Here is a 19,886-nt window from a genome sequence, read left to right on the forward strand (position 1 = left end):
ATCCCTGTTGGGGCTGTTTTCTTATGTACTTCCACTAGCCAACTCTCCCAGCCCATTTCAGCTCATGGACAGGTATCTGCAACGTCTGCCTTTTCTGCCCCCCCACCCCCACCCCACATGCACATCGAAAGGAAGAAGCAAAGACCCTGATGGAGCATCTACATGCCTGGCACTATGCTGGGTACTAGGAATTCATAGAAGACACTACACGAGGCTGGGTAGCTCCATAGGTGAGGTGATGGTGGGAACCTGCTCAGACAGAGGTAAGTGGGAGGTACCGGGGGCTCACAGGAAGGCCATTTAGGCCAGTGGAGAGGGCCCATCAGGGAAAGGTTTTCAAAAATAGGAGACTACAGAACTGAGTCTTAAACCAAGGAGGCAGCCAAGAAGGGCTGGTGTGTGGGGAACGACGAACCTTTTGATATCACTGGGGTACAGAGTATAGAGCAGGGGGTGGTGGGTGGTCAAGAAGGCCAAAGAGTTCATCCGTTCATTCCCCCCTGAATGTCAGGGACCTTGCTGTCGGTGACCCTTGGGAGAGTGGCTTTTGAAGAAATGCTCTGATGAAACAGCATCCTGAGGCTCATTTACACGAAGAATTCACATCTGGCAAATGCAACTATTGTGACTCTGATTGATGAAACTCACCAAAGTACTCACTCACAGCCAAGTTCTGCTGTGAAGACAGGAAGGGCGAGGTCCATTGGTTGGGAGAGTCTCTCTACTCTCTCCTGGGCCAGGAGAGCCGTCGAGGAGATGGTTGGGGTATTGAGATCGGGAGGGATCAGATGGGAGGGATTGGGAAGGGTCTGTGGGCAAATAGGTTTCATTCCCCGCGCCTCCTCCAGGCTCTAGGTGGTGGGAACTTGGGGTGCTGTGTTGATAGGAATCCTGTGGCTAAACTTTGATTTTGAGGTCCCGGGGCTGGGGGCAGCAGGCAAGGCTTGGGATTTGCTGTTGGGGTTTGAGATTTTATCAAGTGACTGGCTGGCAATCCAGATGTGTCCTTTCCTGTGGGTTATACAGTTGGTGTTTTGAGCCTTACATGCTGGGCTTGACATTTATACCCATTAGATTTCATCTTGTTAGTTTCAACTTATTATTGCAGTCCTCAGAAATCCTTTTTGCTCCTAACTCTTTTATTCAGCTTACTAGCAACTCCTCCCAGCATTGTATGTAGTGGTATAGAGAGAACCACAAATGCTCCCCCCTAATTTGGACAAACATCTGGAAAATGTTACCAAGTGGGGAATGATTTTCTAATGAGTCCAGGCTATGTCTTAGATCCCATTAAGAAGCCCAGGGCGTCTCCCTAATGTAATGCCGTCACGCTGTCAGGGTACTCCCCAGCGGTTCTTTGGGGAGAAGTGAGTAGGGCCCGACTGATTCAAAGAAAGCTCATCAAGCGCGTTGTAAAATGTCTGGCTCGAGGTAACGCAGCGGCTGGCGACTGACTAATGAGGACTCTGGAGAGGGAAGAATCCTCTGTGATCTCTCCAGCTCCGGCCAAGGACCCTGGTGCCTCAGTCAAGAGCCTTATACGTGGGGGACTAGCAGGTCAAGTCACACTGGGGACGGGAATCAAAGAAAGTCCAAATTGCCTCTGAAATATCCACGAAAGCACCTGTAGTCCCTGAGAGCAAGTCGCAGGCGGAGACACAGGGGGCAGAACTACACGAGGCAGCCTCAGGGGCCACATCTCAGGCATCGGTGGCCGTGTGCTCACCCAGCACGAAGGCGGATGGGATTGCAGTGCTGTGTGGTGATCTGTCCTCTCCGTCTGTGTGTCTCTGTGTTTCTCTGACCAGCCCATAGAGTTCAATTCACATAAACCAAATGCTCACGGGATGCAATTTCCCTGAGCTATCTGATATTCTTACAAAGGTGGATACGTACCACTTTTCAGTTGGAGGAGACTAATTCTCATGCTCTTTCTCTTTCCATTGCTCTGACCCCTGCCCACCCAACAGCCCTCCGCCGTGAATGTGGCCTTATCTGGAAGTTTCTGTGCAGACTCTTGATGTGGCCAGTCTTGTCTTCCCGTTCTTCTTATTTCTCTTTGAAAAATAATGTTAGCACTAATAATTAGTGTCTCCTAAGTACAGTTGACCCGCGAACAATGCACAGGGTAGGGTTGCCAATGCCCTGCAGTTGCAAATTCACATATAACTTTCCACTCCCCCAAAACTTAACTAACAGCCTAGTGTTGACTGGGAGCCTTACCAATAAAATAAACAGCAGCTAAAAAATACTTTGTATGTAGCCTGACTGGTGTGGCTCAGTGGATTGAGCATCGGCCCACGGACTGAGAGGTCCAGGTTCGACTCTCGGTCAGAGCACATGCCCAGGTTATGGGCTCAATCCCCAGTAAGGGGCGTGTAGGAGGCAGTCGATCGATGTTTCTATCTCTCTCTCTAAAAAAAAATCAATAAAAACATATTAAAAATACTTTGTTATGTGTATTATCTACTGTATAAATACTGAAAATAAAGTAAGCTAGAGAAAAGAAAATGTTATTAAGAAAGTCATAAAGAAGAGAAAAATACGTTTACGGTATTTTTGAAGAAAATTCGCATAGAAGTGGATCTGTGCGGTTCAAACCTGTGTTGTTCAAGGGCCAAATGTATAATTAGCTATTTACTTTTTTCCAGCTACTTAGAAGTAGATAAAATTGAATACTTCAGTCTTTGTTGTAGGGCACCAAACACTAAAACCAGGTCGGTAAAATTATTCAGTTTCCTGTGCCAACTCTGACAGATGGTAGGTACCGGGGTGCAACATTCAAAGGCTCCTGAGGCTAATGGGAGGGTAATGTCTAACAGAGAAAAGAAAGAGAAAGGGCATCGCTAAGCCTGCCTTAGAGCCTGGGTCATCGTGCCGGCGGCCATCCTCCCCACCCCCGCTCTGACCGCTCTCGTTTTAGTCCACCCATTTCATTGTATCCTGTTACTATTTGTCTGTTTGCCTGCCTTTCACAATTGGGAGTCTTTCCTTCATTGCATTCCCAGAGCCTGGCGCACTCACAAATACCTGTGGACTGGCTTCACCTAACCGGTAACTGTGGAACCTGCATTTCTTCTGCCCTGGAGTCAGTCGTTTGCCTTGCTTGATCCAAACTGTAGAATTCCTGATTTGCCCGATCCATTTCCATCTAAGAATAAAAACATAACATTAGGTATGTTTTTTTCCCTCCTTAAACTCCTGGCTCATAGTAATAATGGTTCTCTCTCTCTCTCTCTTTCTCATCATAAAACAGCCTTCCTTTTACTCCCTAGTGTCCCTTTGAAACTTCCGATGAAATAATTTTTCTCTGTCCCTTTATGACATTTTCATCTGCTTCATTGTGTTTCTGGTCATTGTTGGGAAATTTAAAACACTCTGTGATTATTCCTAGAACCGTGTTAGCTCTGGGCTCACTGCCACTTTCTCCAACATTATTCTTGTCATCATTCTTGGTGATTTCAATGCCCATCTGAACGATCCCTCAATAGCTTTGACTTTCCTCCGATATAACTGCAGCCTGTCAAACCTGAGTTAAAACTCCCCTCTCCCAGCTCACCCTTCTGATACCTTCTAGTTTTCCAACTTCAGTAATCCTGTGACCTTATCTGGACTTTCAGTCCACTGATCCTGCTATTTTTTCTCTGTCCTTTACCCACCCCCCTGCTCCCCCAGTTTACTCCCACAGGAAATCATTATGCAGTAAAACCTCAATATAATGGACTAATGAGGGTGTCCATTAAAGCCAAAAGTCCGTTATATAATAAGATAGGTTTTCTGAAGGTGTATGTTTAAAAATTGACAAATTAGTTAGTTTACAGTACTTATTAAGTTCTCAACACACAGTAGCTATAAATTATTATTATATTCTCTTTTGAGTCTTACAACAGCCCTGTGAGATATTATTACCCCCATTTCCCAGAAGAGGAGACTGCGGGCAGGGAGGCTAAGGAGAGGTTCCAGACCACATGGACAGAAAGTGGCAGAGGCTAGACTTGCACTGAGATCGTAGGACTCAACTGCGCTTCACTGAGCGTGTCAGAGCTCCCTCTCCGCCTCTGGATGACGTTATTTTACCCTTAGCTTAGAGATTCATATCACTTCCTTCTCCAGACCTGGATCTTCCCAGGCAGATAGCACCAAATATTTGCTGTACAATTACATGGTCATGATTGAATTTTTTTTCTTTTATAGAGAGAGAGGAAGGGAGAGGGAGAGAGAGATAGAAACATCAATGAGAGAGAACATCGATTGGCTGCCTCCTGCATGCCCCCCACTGGGGATGGGGCCCACAACCTGGGCATGTGCCCTGACCAGGATCGAACCGGCGACCTCTTGATGCATGGGTTGACACTTAACCGCTGAGCCACACCGGCCGGGCTGGTCATGATTGAATTTAGCTGGAGCAAGGGAAGCTGATTAGCGACAAATCAGCAACCCCAAGAGGAGGAAATCGTTCCAACGTTGCACACTGTAGTCCCGCTGTGGTGGGGATTTTGCTGGAAATTGTCCTGGCGCAGGTTCACCTTCACTGCAAGGACAAGAGACACTAGTTTGGCCAGCACGTGGGCTTTGGAGTCAAGCTGATGGTATTGGTCGTGCTGCTGACAAGGTCCAGACTGTCACCTAGGGTCTGAAGGATGACATTTCACGATGTGCTCACAAACCTCTTCCAACGGCTGTTGAAAGTCTGTTGGGAGAGTCCAGAAGGGAGACCGTTGTGTGCGCTCCCAGGCTAAGGACACAGGGCTGCTGCTTGTCGGAACCAGTGTGTGAACGGGACACACACCTGACCCTGATCAGGTGTTTGGCCACCTGAAAACTATTGACTACTTTCTAGACTCTGAAGTGTTCATTTATCTAGTCATTTTCTAGCAACATCTCTCAGCAGTCCCCATGTGAAGAGGCTATTGTGCTCGTCCCAGCAAATACTTCAGAACACCCCCAAGTGTTCACAAAGCTTGTGCTGAAAGGCCACGTTGTACTGAGAATTTTCCAAGGTACCTGCCATAAACACCAGTATAGTCCCAGGTTTGACCCTACTGAACCATAAGGCCTCGTGGACATAGTCACCTCTCTGAACCTGTTTCCCCTTCTGGAAAGTGGGTGACTTAGACTCAATTTGATCCCTCTGTCTCTAAAGACTGTATTAGTCTATGAGTCCCTGAACCTCGTTTAATTCCACCAACATTGACTGACAACTTAATGTACTCCCCACTGCGTGGCTCCACAGGTAGATGAGACTCTTTCCCACTTTGGGGAATTCGCAATGAGACAGTGGGGTCACGACTTGCCAGACCCCCCTTCCCCCTTAAGAGCCCTTTAGTCCCTAAGCTGCTGTTTCTGAGTGTGGTCCCTGGAGCAACCTAGAAACGCAAATTTCAGGTACCACCCTAAACCTACGCAGTCAGAAACCCTGGGGGTGTGGCCCACTGGTCTTAGTTTTTAAGGAGTCCTCCAGGGAATTGAGAGGCCCGGCAAGTTTGAGAACCCCTGAATTGGCCCTTTGAAAGACGAGCTGTGAGACTGTGGTGGCGAGCCCTCAAGGGACCTGCGGAGATGTCTTGAAGAAAACTTGGTCGCTTGGGCTGCCAGGACTCACCGTCACAGCTCCCTTGTAACCTCCAACAACATTCTGAACCTTTGTGGTATTTTTGTAAAAGTCCAGGCATTGTGAAAACCGCTCATTTGTTTTAACAGGAGCTAATCCATTTAGCACACAATTCCCCATGGATTTTCCAGGCTTCCCTGTGAATTGATTGTGTGCTTGGTGGGGTGTTAATACCACAACTAAAACCCACAGTAAGAATCCAGCCCCAGGAGGATTCACTCCCTATTTCCAAAGAGGAATAGAGTTCGCAGGGGAACAGCCCACTGTCGGCCTCCCTCCCTTCCCAAGAGCCTTCCATGAATATCCTGCTCCGTGGCACAGTCTGAGCCTGGTTCCGGTTCTCAGCAGGTGGAGATCACTGGGCTACGCTCTCCCCGAAGTAAGTTCACACATCAAAGGTGGGAGACATCAAGGGTGGGGCAGGTGAAGCTCCTCGAAAGGGGTCACTTGCTCCTGGACCTTGTCTTCTCCATTGGGACCTGTGGTCTGTCATTAGTGCTCCAACCCGGGGCCACGTGCTAGACCATAGGCACCTTGCTGAGAATTAGAAAAAGGCACGCTTCTAGGTCCCTCTCAGGGTGGGTCCAGCCCCCAGGGCTCAGGGCTGGGTTGGATTGTTTTCTTAAATTCTCACAACCACCCAATGAGGTGGGCATTAGTGTTGTTTCCATATAGTTTTTCTTTTTGTAAATTCTAAGAGGTTTTCAAACTCTCAGCGCCTTCACTTTCTCATCTGTCGAATGGGTGTTATACTCATAGCTCTTTTCTCAGGAACTAGCTTTGCAAATCAAATGAGATCGTGGTGGTAAAAGCCCTCTGGAAAAAAGATTTTAAAACTTCCTGCAAATGCCAGGTTTTCTGTTGATCTTATCCCAGGGTCCTCAAAGCAGTTTCTGGGGCCTGCGGTCTGAGAATCTCACCTTAAATTCACGCAGCCACCAGTGCCCCACGTGGGGGTGGCAGAGAGTGGATTTCCTGCCAGGATATTGGTGTTTGGGGGTGCTTCCTCCCCTAAACTTGTTAACTTGTGAGGCTGCAGTGGACGAGGTGTGTGTGCAAGCGCTCAGGTGACTCATGGTTTGGCAAGCAGGCCTGGATGGGATGACCGCATGGCCCTTTCTTGTTTCTCATCTTAATGACTGGGTTCACTGTTTCAGTGTTGGCTTTCTCTCTCTCTCTTGCAGCTGTGGCATTTGGGATTCCTTTTCTAATCCCTATCAAATGTGGATTTAGCTGCAAAGTCTGGGGAAGGGAGGAGGGACTCCCCCTGGCCGGAGGCAGTAGCTCAGAACATCTGAGAAATTCCAGCAGGAATGCCCAGCTTCTGGCATCTGCGGCTTCATCCTTTTCCCAGAGCACAGTGAGTTCCATCTGTGGACTCAGGCCAAGTACTTGAGTGCTTGAGGAATAAATGTATGGTGGTTGTGGCGATAAGAGAGAGACTTAACATTTGCCTTTTCCCAATTTAACCATGTCCTTTGTTGAAATGCTTCTGGGCTGGGTCCCTTATCCATTTCCACTGTTGCCCTGATTGAGACCGAGTCCTCCTCTTAGCCAGATTAGTACAACAATGGTCTGGATCACCCACCTTGCAAACCACCACCACACTCAATGGACTTTTTATTATATAACCTCTACAGAAGAGATAGGTTACATCATATGATGCTAATTGTATTATGTCCACCACTTGTGGCATCATGTGCAAATTCTCAGTCTGAATTTTAAGGCCTTTTATAACTGGCTTTAGGCTACTTCTTCAACTTAATTCCTACCTGTGACTCCTAGCAGTTCCTTCAGCATTTATTCTGTTACCCACTCTCTCCACGTGTGCCTTCTCTCAGTTCAAACACCGCATCCGTAAGCCAGCTCACGTCCTAGCTCCTTGACCCCAGCACTAACATCCCTGTTCTCTGCACATCCGGTGTCCGGACCATGGTGTCATCCTAGCTATTCTTTCACTTGTTCTATTAGTTCAGTAGCTCCTAGAAGTGGCTTCTTCCACATGCCCTGCAGTATCTTGGCAAACTTCTATAGTATGCAGTAAATAATGAAATCATTTTGACCCTGATCAGGTGTTTGACCACCTGAAAACTGTACTGTTGACTTTCTAGAAACTAAAGTGTTCATTCATCTTAGGAAAAGCACTAGTATTTGTTTGTAGTCAATACTCATGATCACCCAGTCATGCACGTGCATGTGCTACTTCCACGTACATCCTTACAACTTTACCAAGTGTGAAGAAAAATCGATGAAGGTTGGAGATTTGAAAGGTGATCCTGCCCTTGCCGGTTTGGCTCAGCTGTTAGAGCGTCGGCCTGCGGTCCAGAGAGACCCGGGTTCAGTTCCCGCTAAGGGCACGTACCTCGATTGCAGTTTGTCCCCGGCCCTGGTCGGTTGTGCGGGTGGCGACCACTCGATGTGTGTCCCTTTCACGTCGATGTTTCTCTCTCTCTCTGTTCCTCTCTCTCCCTCCCACTCTACCTGAATAAAGAATGGAAAATGTCCTTGGGTGAGGATGATAAAAAAAAAAAAAAGAAAGGTGATCCTGAGCCCTGTGATTTCCAACAATAGCCAACTTGCACTGCATCCTCACAGTCTTCTAATGCATTTGACCTCTCCTCTTTCTCCAGAGAGCTCCTGTGAAAACAAGCGGGCAGACCTGGTCTTCATCATTGACAGCTCCCGCAGTGTCAACACCCACGACTATGCCAAGGTCAAGGAGTTCATCATGGACATCTTACAGTTCTTGGACATTGGCCCTGACATCACCAGGGTGGGCCTGCTCCAGTATGGCAGCACCGTGAAGAATGAGTTCTCCCTGAAGACCTTCAAGAGGAAGTCCGAGGTGGAGCGTGCTGTCAAGAGGATGAGGCACCTGTCCACGGGCACCATGACGGGGCTGGCCATCCAGTATGCTCTAAACATCGCTTTCTCAGAAGCAGAGGGGGCCCGGCCCCTGAGGGAGAATGTGCCGCGGGTCATAATGATTGTGACGGATGGGAGACCACAGGACTCTGTGGCTGAGGTGGCTGCAAAGGCACGGGACACAGGCATCCTGATCTTTGCCATTGGCGTGGGCCAGGTGGACCTCAACACGCTGAAGGCCATCGGGAGCGAACCTCACGAGGACCATGTCTTCCTGGTGGCCAACTTCAGCCAGATGGAGTCGCTGACCTCGGTGTTCCAGAACAAGTTGTGCAGTAAGTCCTGCCCCTGTGGTTCTTCCAGGGCTTCATTCAAATCTATTTATTCATCTTCCAGGGTTCTATTCAGATTTATTTATTCATCTTCCAGGGTTCATTTTGTGCTGCCTCGTCCCAGACACTGTGCCTGCAAGGGGTGTTCAGCACAGGCCAAGATACACGTGGCATTTGGGGACATTGATATTCTGGTGCAGGAGACAGATGTTAAGCACAAAATTGCACAAATAAGTAAATAACTGCAATTATAACAGTGTAATGGAGGAAGGATTCAAGGCAGGACCTGGCCTAGTCCAGGTGCGCAGGGAGACTTCCCTGGGGCGGGGACATTTAAACCCAAACTGCAGAATGAGTCAGAGTAGACAGGTGAAGTTTTTCTCCAGCACATTGAACTGTCTTGGCATTCCCCAAGTTGGAATTCATGAGTTGGAGTAGGGATGGAAATAGGAGGGCGAAAATAATGGCCTAATTTCTCCTCGGATACTGTGGAATACAAGCATATTTGCCTCACAGTGGGGCTAGCACTGGATGTCTCGACTGACAAAGAGGCCTAGAGTCTGAGGAGGATCAAGACATGGTCCTTCCCACCTGGTAAGATGGCAGGAGGTGCCCCGCTCCCAGCTCACTTCTCTGTGAGGAAGGCCTCCCCAAGACCCTGAGCTGCTTTTTCCCACGTTAAGGATCTTCTTCCCTCTGTTGCTTTCTAACCCTACTCTCTGCAAGGTCGCTCTCTCCCTTCCTTGCTGGGCGCCTCCGAGTCACCTCCAGCCCGCCCGCCCGCCTCGGCTTCTCCAGTGGGTCAGCTTGCTCTCTCCAGGTCCTGCTTCTGCAGCTGTCGTCTTGTCCCTCCTCCGGGAGGGCAGGGCCGTGGGGCCAACCCAGGCTCCGCTCTAGTCCCTGGAAACTGCCTCCTCAGCTGGTAAACAGTGTCCAGTCCTGCCTTTGCCACCCCCATTGGTCCCTGTCCCCTCCAGCTGCCATGCTTCTTTGATGGGAAAACAAAAGGAAATATCTATTTTGAAATGACTACTGTTTCCCTTGAGCATGAGTGGAGAATGAGCTGAAGGACCAGACTTATTTCCAACTCTCCGGGAGCGAGAACCTGCTCCTCTGGGCCTCCGAGGACCAGTGCTCAGAATGTGACATGGCCTAGACCCCGCCCCCAAGCCCCCCCCCCCCCCCCCCGATGCCTCAGAGAGTAAAATCGGTGTGTTCTTGATGCGCCTTTAAAAAAAAAATTCCATGAGAACTGACCTAAAAAATCAAACGATTTATGTACAAAATCAGTACCATGAAGGAAAAAGAACTTTCAGCCATGTCACTTGGAAGATGTTCAGAAATGCCATTTTCCCTGGCCCCGCAGAAGGGCAGTGTGACTGTGCTAGAGCCTAAGTCACCTGGAATACTTCACCCGGCAGAAGGCACTGCAAACATTTTTTAAGGTTTATGACTTTAAATGACTTCTGCAGAATTTATGTTCCCCTCTTCCTGGAAATAGTGAAAAAGAAATTGGTTCCAAAGCAGTTTTGATGGATATATTCATTTGTCTTGGGAAATGTTAATGGAAGAGTTCTTTCGGGAGGGCTCTGGACTCATCTGCAAATGAAAAGGTAGTATGATGAGTCTGAGGATGTGGGCTTGTCCATAGAAGAACCTCTCTGTGTTCTTTATGACAGCAAAATGGAAAGGCGATTTGAATCTCTACCCCCGCTCCCCCCCCCCCCCGCATTGTTATCATCTGGAAGCTCTAAGAAAACATTCATATTATGCCCTTCATTTTTCCATTGGTTCCTGGAGCCTGTGAATCCCCACCCCCACCCCGCAGGAGACCAGCTCCCCTCTCACCGAGTGGCTGGGCTCTGCTGAGCAGACCTGTCATCTGTCTTCAGAGGTTGAGGAGGCCCCAGGGCTTCTATCAACTCTGCAGTAAACATCCAGTAACTGATATTCTTTTTTCATATACTTCTTTTATTATTGATTTTTTAGAGAGAAAGGGAGAGAGAGATAGAAGCATCCATGTGAGAAAGAAACATCGATTGGCCGCCTCCTGCACGCCCCCTACTGGGGATGGAGCCCCAACCCAGGCATGTGCCCTGACGGGGAATCGAACTGGGACCTCTCAGTCCATGGGACAACGCTCAGCCCACTGAGCCACACCAGCTGGGCCAATAACTGATATTTATCAAGCACTTTCCCTTCTGTTTTTGCATTTGATCCTCACGCGAACTTGGAGAGGCAACGCGGTACTGTCGCTCCCTATCTACAGGTTAGTAAACTTGTTAAGTGAATTCCCCATGAACAAACAGCCAGCAGATGATGGGTTCTGCTTCCAAAGCTCTTCCTCATTTCACTCCTCTGCACATCACGGGTTATAAATTCCTTTTCTAAGGGAAAGCGTTTTCTGATGGCAGCCTCCACCGTCCAGCCATGCTGGGTAAACCAGCTTTGAGGGTGAGGTTCACCTCAGGGCTTGGTGGAAAGCCTTTGAAGGGTGGGGGGAAGCAGACTCCACTCCAAGAGATCCCACCTGCCAGCTGTCTGTACTGAGCGAAGCTGTAACACAGGGTTGTACCTGCAGAGATAGACGTGTGAGCAGGTGCTGTGAACTGCGGACCCGGCTTCAGTGCGCGCCGAGTTGTGTGTGAGTACAGTCAGATCCATGGAAGACCTGTGCTCCCGTTTCCAGGCAACAGTGCTGAGTGTCTTTTTTGAGTTGCATCTCTGAGGTTTTGGAAGTCTCATTTGTTCCTTAAACATGTATTGAGCTACACTCTGATGATAACAGTGGAGTTTGTCCTGGGCTAGGTACTTTCCATACATTATTTTATTTAATACTTGTAAGAGCCTATGAGGCAGGTACTATTATTATCCACATTTTACAGAAATGGGAACTGAAGCTTAGAAAGAATAAGCAACTTCAAGTATCAGAGTTGGAGATTCATATTGCAGACTCTCCAGCTCCAGAGCTCTTACCCTCCAAGTGCCAGGCCCAAGGGCTCCGGGCTGGTGAGAAGATGCTCTCATAGCAGAGAAATGGGATATTGGTTCTATGAAGTCTGCACTTTGGTGGCCTTGGAAAGTCACCTAGCTCTGGGGACCTTTGATAAAAAAAATGCCTGGGTCTGCCCTGGCCGGTGTTGCCCAGTGGTTAGAGAGTTGGCCTTTGGAACAAAGGGTAGTGGGTTTGATTCCTGGTCAAGAGCACATACCTGGGTTGCAGGTTCGATCCAGGCCTTGGGGCAGGGCATGTGTGAGAGGAAACTGATCGATGTGTCTTTCTCACATCAGTGTTTCTCTCTCAGAAAAAGCCTGGGTTCACCTAGGGGCTCCAGGAGAGCCTTAAATAGAAGAAAATAATAATAATCATTAGATTTATTGATTTTACTATGTGCATGTACTATTGCGCTATTAGCATATATTAACTAATTTTATTCACACAACAAACCTGTGAAATAGGTGCTCTTATCATTCCCACTTTATAGAAAAGAACATTGAGATCCAGAGAGGTTCAGTAACTTGTCCAAAGTCACACAGCTCTAAGTGGCAGAGTTGCTATGTGAACCCAGGCATTCTGGCTCAGAACCTACATCGTAACCACTATGCATTACACAGATTTGACAGAGGAGGAGTTTACTGGCCATGTAGTGAGGATGACTGCAGTAAACCAGGAAAGGAATGATATTTTCCATTGTTTCTTTCTATGTCATTTAACAACAACAACACGAGTCCAGATTCTCTGAAGCATTGTGCTTTGCATAGGAGACATGAGCCACAGTTTGAAAAGTGCTGACGAAGGGTAGGCAGGAAGGTGGAGGCCTTGGTGCACCTGGGGACAGGGTTTCACAGGGAAGAAGGTCTGAAGCCACGTGCTTCAGACACAGCAGAAACGCGCTGCCGGAGTATGAGTCTCCGCTCTGGAGCCAGACTGCCCTAGAGCATGAGTCCTGGCTCTGGCGCTCGCTGCTCTGTGGACATGAACTTGGACACAGTGGTGGCTTTATACCCATGGGCAGTGAATTCCCATACCAGCCACAGCAGGGGTTGGGAGTGGGACTTCTCAGATTGCATTCTCAGGCCACCCCTGAGACCATAAGAGAAACTTGGAGACCAGGTGTCCTGTGAATTGAGGCCCTGTCTACAAGATGACCAAAAACCTACACATCCTGGGGTCCACCACTTTTGCCACCCAGTGAGAGAGGACACAGAATTAGAGACTGAAAAAATGCCTGTCTATCATGAGCCTTCTGAAGACTCATTATAACCTGGGCAGGACAGCTTTTTTTTTTTTTTCCCTCACCTGAGGACATTTTTCCATTTTTTATTTAGATAGAGTGGGAGGGAGAGAGAGGAAGAGAGAGAGAGAGAAACATCGATGTGAAGGGACACATCGAGTGGCTGCCACCTGCACAAACCAACCAGGGCCGGGGACAAACTGCAACCGAACTACGTGCCCTTAGCGGAAACCGAACCCGGGTCTCTCTGTACCGCAGGCCGACGCTCCAACCGCTGAGCCAAACCGGCCAGGGCAGGACTGCTTTTAATTAACCTCTTGGTACTTGCTCTATCAGTCTAGGCTGGCTGTTCCTACCCTAATAGCCCCACCTCACCCCACCCAGGCCAGTCACAATGTAAGGTCCTAAAAGTGTTCCTGAGACACACCTTTCATCTACCAACCTGGGCAAAGTCTCCGCTTATTGCACCCCTTTGAGGCCCTGTTGGGTTAAGTGGAAGAGCAGATTGACTTCAACAGATGTTGACTTGACTATCCGGTAATTGTTCCTTTCAGGGGCCCCAGTCAACCCCACCACTCCTTTGATTATTCTTTTAATCATTCTTACATTCATTAATAAACATTTATGAACATTCAGATTTCCTAGTTTAAAAAATCCAGTCCTGCCAATGGCAATCTGCTGATTACTGGTTCCTTCCTCTGAGCACAGAGCCTTGACCCAGTTTCCACCCAGAGGGCCTTCTGAGAAATGAGGTCACTCGCTGGTCAGCAGAGGAGGCAGAGCTATCCTCTCCCGTCAGTCACATCACCAGGCCTGGCCCACGGGAGAGCAAGGCAGCAGGGCCCCGATGCTCGGAGACTCACTGAACACTCATCCATAGAGTTTTATAGATGGAAAACTTGCATGCTACCTTAGTAAAAATGTTTGGGATTCTTTTGGTTGAAAGTGGTAGAAATTCTACTTGAACTAGCTTGAGAAAGAAGGGATTGCGTTATATTACTCATGGGATAGCGGAGAAGAGTATTGGTAGTTCTCTCTTCTACCCACTTCTTCCCTCTGCTTCCCCATAGACGCCGTGGTCCATGGGCAGAGAGCATGTCAGCCCCCCCAGACATACTTGCCCTTGGTGTAAGCCCCCCTTTTCTCGGTTCTAGTTCCTACGTGCCAAGAAAATACTCTGATTATCAAACTGTGGCCCACCCATTGGCGGCCAGGCATGGAGCCCTCATACCAACACATAAGCTGCCCTTTACCTTGCGTTGGAGTGAGAAGGGCAGTTTCTAGAGAAAGGGGGTGCTGCACAGACAAAACAATAAGTCTGCGTACGGAGGGTCCCTAGACCTGTTCATGCCTTTATTCTGCAGGCAAAGAAATAAGCCAAAGAGAGCTACCCAACTTACCTGAACTTCACTTGTGTGAGGTAGAGGGGAGCTGGAACACAAGTCTGGCTTCTAATCCAGCGCTGCTTCTGTTACAGCAAGTTACGACCTCCTGGTTCCAGTTTCTTAGACCAAACAAGCCTCAGAAACAAGCTGTCACTCTAGAACTCTATGCAGTAGCTCTGCTAATGCCCCCATTGGACAGGGGAAGAAGGTGGGGTTTAAAGAAATTAAGGAATTCAGACAAGGTCACACATAGGAAGCGGCAAAGCTGAGCGTCAGTCTATTTCCAGAGGCTATCCTCTTCACCACTGTGCTGTCTGCGGCCCAGCGGGTATTTTCTCCGCTCACGTCTCATCTTCCTATTTCATCTGCCAGGGTCCAGTGGGAAGAGGACACGGGGTCCATCACTTGGGCCTTGCACCAGTTCCTAAGTGCTGGTTTCCTAGACTTTAGACTTCTCTCATCATGGGGGAAAGTAGTGACACTCGGAGGTTCATCGGAGTGCCCTGTGACTCCAGCAGTAGTAAAAGAACAGCCTTCCGGGGTGCAAAGCAAATGCAAATTAAAAACAGAATAATGATTTTCCCCTCACGAGGCTGTCAGAAACGTAAAGCTGACAATGCGGAGGGCTGAGGTTTGAGGGGTTGGAATCGTTCTCAGGCACGGCTGGTGTGAGCCACCTTGCCAAGCCATTCGGCTCTCTCTGTTAAACCAGGGCCCAGTCCCAGGGGATCAGTGGCGCCTGCGTTCAAGGAGGTGTGTTTGACAGTGTTCATCACGGTGCTGTGAAAGCCAGTTTGAGACCTGCTCAAATGTCAACTGATGCAGAGGTGACCAAGTAAAATGAGTCATGTGACCAGTGGATAAAGCAATTGAAAGCAATTAACTAGCGCTAATGTATTTGATCACAGCTAAGATATACAGCTGATGCTCATTATTCTCAGCAATTACGTTCTATGCAGTTACAGTGAACACTGAATTAGCGAATACTGAACCGTTGCTCCTGAGGAAAACAGGTTCTGCGAGACTCGGGGTCACATGTTTGTCGACTGATCAGTACATAATCTCGTTTCATGTGTGTTTCTGTTTAAAGACATGTCATGTAATATTTATTGTTGATTTATTAACTTTGAGCTCAGAGCCCACAGCACTATTACTTACGCCTGAAGGAAACTGACAGTAAGACGCATGGCGGCCCCTTGCACTGGGGAACACGAGACGCACTCCACTAGCAGTTCACTTCAGCAGGCTCCGGCACTGTGCGTGGGGCCATTTTAAACAGCAAAACACCAACAAAAAGCACAAAAATGTGAAAGCCGTAGCACTGAGTAGACCTTGAAAGGACACGTGCTCACAGTCTGAGCGCTGAAACAGGAAGGCAGAGCATCGTCTCGTGTGGCCTCGTCACTCTGAGCTTGTCCCCAGTGGCTGTGGCCGCGCTGGAGTATCGGCTTCAGGGTGACAAATAAAGTTCAGCAAGTAGGCGAATTCGCAAATACAGGATTTGCAAATGAGTATCAACTCTATATGTCTTCACATTTTTATTTATTTATTATTATTTTTTAAATTTATCTTTATTGTTGGAAGTATTACAGATGTCCCCCCCATTAACCCCCTCCTCCCTACTCCCGCCCCTCCCCCTAGCCTTCACCACACTATTGTCTGTGTCCATGGGTTATGCATTTACGCATATAAATTCTTTGGTTAATCTCTTCCCGCCCTCCAACATTTAGAAATCTCTGAAATGGGGGTGCATCTTAGGTTCTATGAAGGATGGTATATATCAGTATAGATAGAATCTGTGAATAATGTTCAGTGGAAAACCAAGTTGAGGATCAATATATGTAGGATGAACCCATGTATGTAAAACAGAACAAAAGGCCACCGTGCTTGTCCTTTGCTACGTAATAGTTAACAACCATGAGCACTCATTCCCCGGGCACTGGGCACCATTCTAAGCACTTTACCGTCCTGATTATTTTAACTCTTACAAGGCCCTTATGAGGTAGGTGCTATTTTTATCTCCATTTCATATAAAGAGGTTAATAAAGTTGTCCATGGTCACAAAAACAGATATTTATTTCACACCAGAGTAAAAATTATTGATTGTATTTAATTTATGAATTTTCCTAATGTTACCTGTGTTTTATTTGTATTTTAGGAGCTTAAGCATAGACAGTCATAAACTCAGAATGATCATTTAAACTGTATTGTTATGAAATAAAGAAGTTTTGCTCCCCTAGTTCATATAGTGCTCACCATGTTTCTTACTTAGAAGTAAGGAGACAGTCTCGTGGTGTGGCTCAGTGGTTGAGCATCGACCCATGCACCAAAATGTCACTGGTTCGATTCCGAGTCAGGACACATGCTCAGGTTGTGGGCCTAATCCCCAGTGAAGGGCATGCAGGAGGTGGGCAATTGATGTTCTCTCTCACTGATGTTTCTATCTCTTTCTCCCTCTCACTTCCTCTCTCTCTAAAATCAATAAAATGAAAAAAAAAAAAAAGAAGTAAGGAGACACATACCTGTCATACCATCAATTTCATTGGTAGCTGAGTTTTTCTAAGCAATAGATTACTGGGATTGTTCTTAGCTTTTTTTTTTCATCCTGACCTGAGGCTATTTATTCTATTTATCTTTAAATGGAGTGCGAGGGAGAAGAGAGAGAGAGAAGCATCAATATGAGAGAGACACATTGATTTGTTGCCTCCAGCACAACCCTGACCAGGGGCCAGGGAACAGACTGCAACGGAGGTGTGTGCCCTTGACCGGAATTGAACCCATGACTCTGGTCTGTGGGCTGACGCTCCAACCGCTGAGCCAAACCGACCAGGGCTTTTGTTCTTAGCTTTTGAAAGCCTCTTTTGTTTTAGCTTCTATAAATATATTCCTACATATGGTCATCTTTCTTGTGTTTGAAAATGCTTACCTAACTTGTCCTTGTTTATACTGATGTCGGTAAGTTTTAAATATGTTCACGTTGCATTATTTTGAGTAAAGTCATAAATTAAAATATTGAAAAAGTAAGAATTTTTATGAGCTCCAGACAGACTTATGCAAGAACTGGTGGATCTGAAGGCCGAGGTACTTCAGAAACTAAATGCAGAAATATTTTTAAATGAGACATACAGCTTATGGAAACATGGAACATATGAATGCATTATTTTACTCCAAAAATTTAGCATAACACTTCCACGTATTAAAAATCACCCTACTCTTGGGATTTATGGTCCTGAGAAACTGCTGATTCTTAACCACATCGTCATTTAACTAAGAGCTTTTCCTCTAACTGCTCTGCAGCCTCCTGAAAACCCACATTTTAGCCAAAGTCCCCACTGGTATCAACAAGCTTTCTGATCTTCCTACCCACCCGTCGGGTATTATTATTATTATTATTTATTTATTTATTTATTTTTTTATCCTCACCCGAGGACACTTTTCCATTTTTTGTACAGATAGAGTGGGAGGGAGAGAGAAGAAGAGAGAGAGAAACATTGACATGAAAGGGACACATCGAGTGGCTGCCACCCGCACGACCAACCAGGGCGGGGACAAACTGCAACCGAGGTACGTGCCCTTAGCGGGAACCGAACCCGGGTCTCTCTGGACCGCAGGCCGACACTCTAACTGCTGAGCCAAAGTGGCCAGGGCTTATTATTATTTTTAAATTGATGTTATTTATTTTATATATATTTTTTCCTTTATTGATTTTAGAGAGAGGAAGTGAAAGGGAGAGAAAGATAGAAACATTGATGAGAGAGAACATCGATTGGCTGCCTCCTGCATGCCCCCCACTGGGGATGGGCCCACAATCTGGGCATGTGTCCTGACCAGGAATCAAGCCGGCGACCTCTTGATGCATGGCTTGATGCTCAACCACTGAGCCACACTGGACGGACCCGTTGGGTATTATTAACTGCACCATAGAATTCCTCTTTTTGTAGGTAATTTCGACCTGTTTGTAGTTGGATATTGGCCTTTTATATGGCTTAGCTTAACATAATTTCCCTTTTACCCTCCATGGTCCTTTATTTAGATATGGCTGATAGGATTTATCTAGAATTGTCTCATTTGACCAGAGGCTGTAGACCCCCTTGAGGGTGGGGACTGCAGCCTGTTTCTCTTGGGTTCTGCTCTCTCCATCCCAGGGTAGGCTCTGAGGCAATGTTTGCAGGGTGCAGGAAGCTAGAGAAGGCATTATCATTGTCTTAACTGGTCTGTGTTTCTTTTCAGTGGCCCACATGTGCAGTCTCCTGGAGCATAACTGTGCCCACTTCTGCATCAATACCCCTGGCTCGTACACCTGCAGATGCAAACAAGGATACATCCTCAACTCGGACCAGAAAACTTGCAGAAGTAAGATTGCTTTGCTAATGTATCCACATGGTTCTCCTCTTCTCTCCTGCTCCCTCTCCTTTGATGTGGGCCCATTAATGAATCTGTGACCCCTCACCCAGCCAGGCCATCACCTCCATAAGGATGGAAACAAGGTTTTGTGAGTCATGTATTTTGTGTTGCTCTCCACCCCCCACTCTGCCATCAGGGCACCTAGGCCAGAGCCGAGCACATAATAGGCCTTGAAGAAGAGCATGGAAGATGGTTGGAGGCACCTTCTCAGAAGCAGCCTCCCTGAATTCATGAGCTGGTGTCTTTCACTTCCAAGCTGATCTTTAGGGAGAACGGCTGAAGTGCCTTTCCATCCCCGTCTCTGGTACGTGTTCCCTGGGGAGCCATTTCCGTATTTTAGCCTCTTCTCTGAAGTGTGGACTTCGGGTGAGTGGTAACATGGGCTGGGGAAGATTATTCAAGATCTGTTTTAGAGGTGCACCGGGATCTACTTGCTTTGGTGAAGGACACTTCATAGGACTCTTACAGAGAAAGGGCAAATAGATGTGTGTTAATAGAACCCACATTCTTTTTGGCTGAGCCCCCAAACGAGACAATACTGACATTTGAGCCAGCACGCGGTAAGCCACCTCTCAGAGGAGAGAATTACTCAAACGCTGAGTGCTGTGCCCATACTTTCCTTTTTCCAAGTTGTAACTAGAGCCCCTGTATTAGCCATAGACAACCAGGCTCTCAAAGCAAGAAAGACACGAGGAAGCAGGCCTCATGGAGGCAGATAAGCCAGCCGGAGGGCAGAGCTTGCGATTGTGACTGTCATGACACCGCCCCGTGAGCAGGCCGCTTTGGTGGAGGCAGTCCGTACGGCCAGCTGCAATTAGTATCCAGCTGTAATTAGTGTCGTATTTATAAAGCCAAACCGCGTTTTCCTTTTGTCTTCTCACTTTCCAGTTTCGGGTGGAGAGTGGTTGGCTGGCGGCCTGCCGGCCCACCCCCAGGTTAGGGAACATCTGCCTGACTCCCCAGCTCAGCGGCTGCAGCAGCCCAGAGCCTGGAACTCTGGCTGGAACGTGTTCCCTGGGGAGCCATTTCCGGCTCGGTGCTCTTTGCTCCTCCA

General features: G+C 47.6%; 1 protein-coding gene across 3 annotated transcripts in view; it reads left to right on the forward strand.

Annotated features, from left to right (window-relative positions):
* MATN2 (matrilin 2) overlaps positions 1 to 19,886 on the forward strand; it is a 153,640-nt gene that overhangs the window by 43,980 nt on the left and 89,774 nt on the right. For 2 of the 3 annotated variants that reach the window (XM_036264033.1, XM_036264034.1), the window contains exons 3-4: positions 8,242 to 8,811; positions 18,659 to 18,781. In XM_036264033.1, coding sequence (XP_036119926.1) covers positions 8,242 to 8,811; positions 18,659 to 18,781 — 693 coding nt within the window. Of the gene's footprint in view, positions 1 to 6,866; positions 6,972 to 8,241; positions 8,812 to 18,658; positions 18,782 to 19,886 lie in introns of those variants that run through there. The other variant, XM_036264035.1, reaches the window with a different exon arrangement.

The sequence above is a fragment of the Molossus molossus genome, unplaced genomic scaffold, assembly GCF_014108415.1.
Source record: "Molossus molossus isolate mMolMol1 unplaced genomic scaffold, mMolMol1.p scaffold_m16_p_16, whole genome shotgun sequence".
NCBI lineage: Eukaryota > Metazoa > Chordata > Mammalia > Chiroptera > Molossidae > Molossus > Molossus molossus.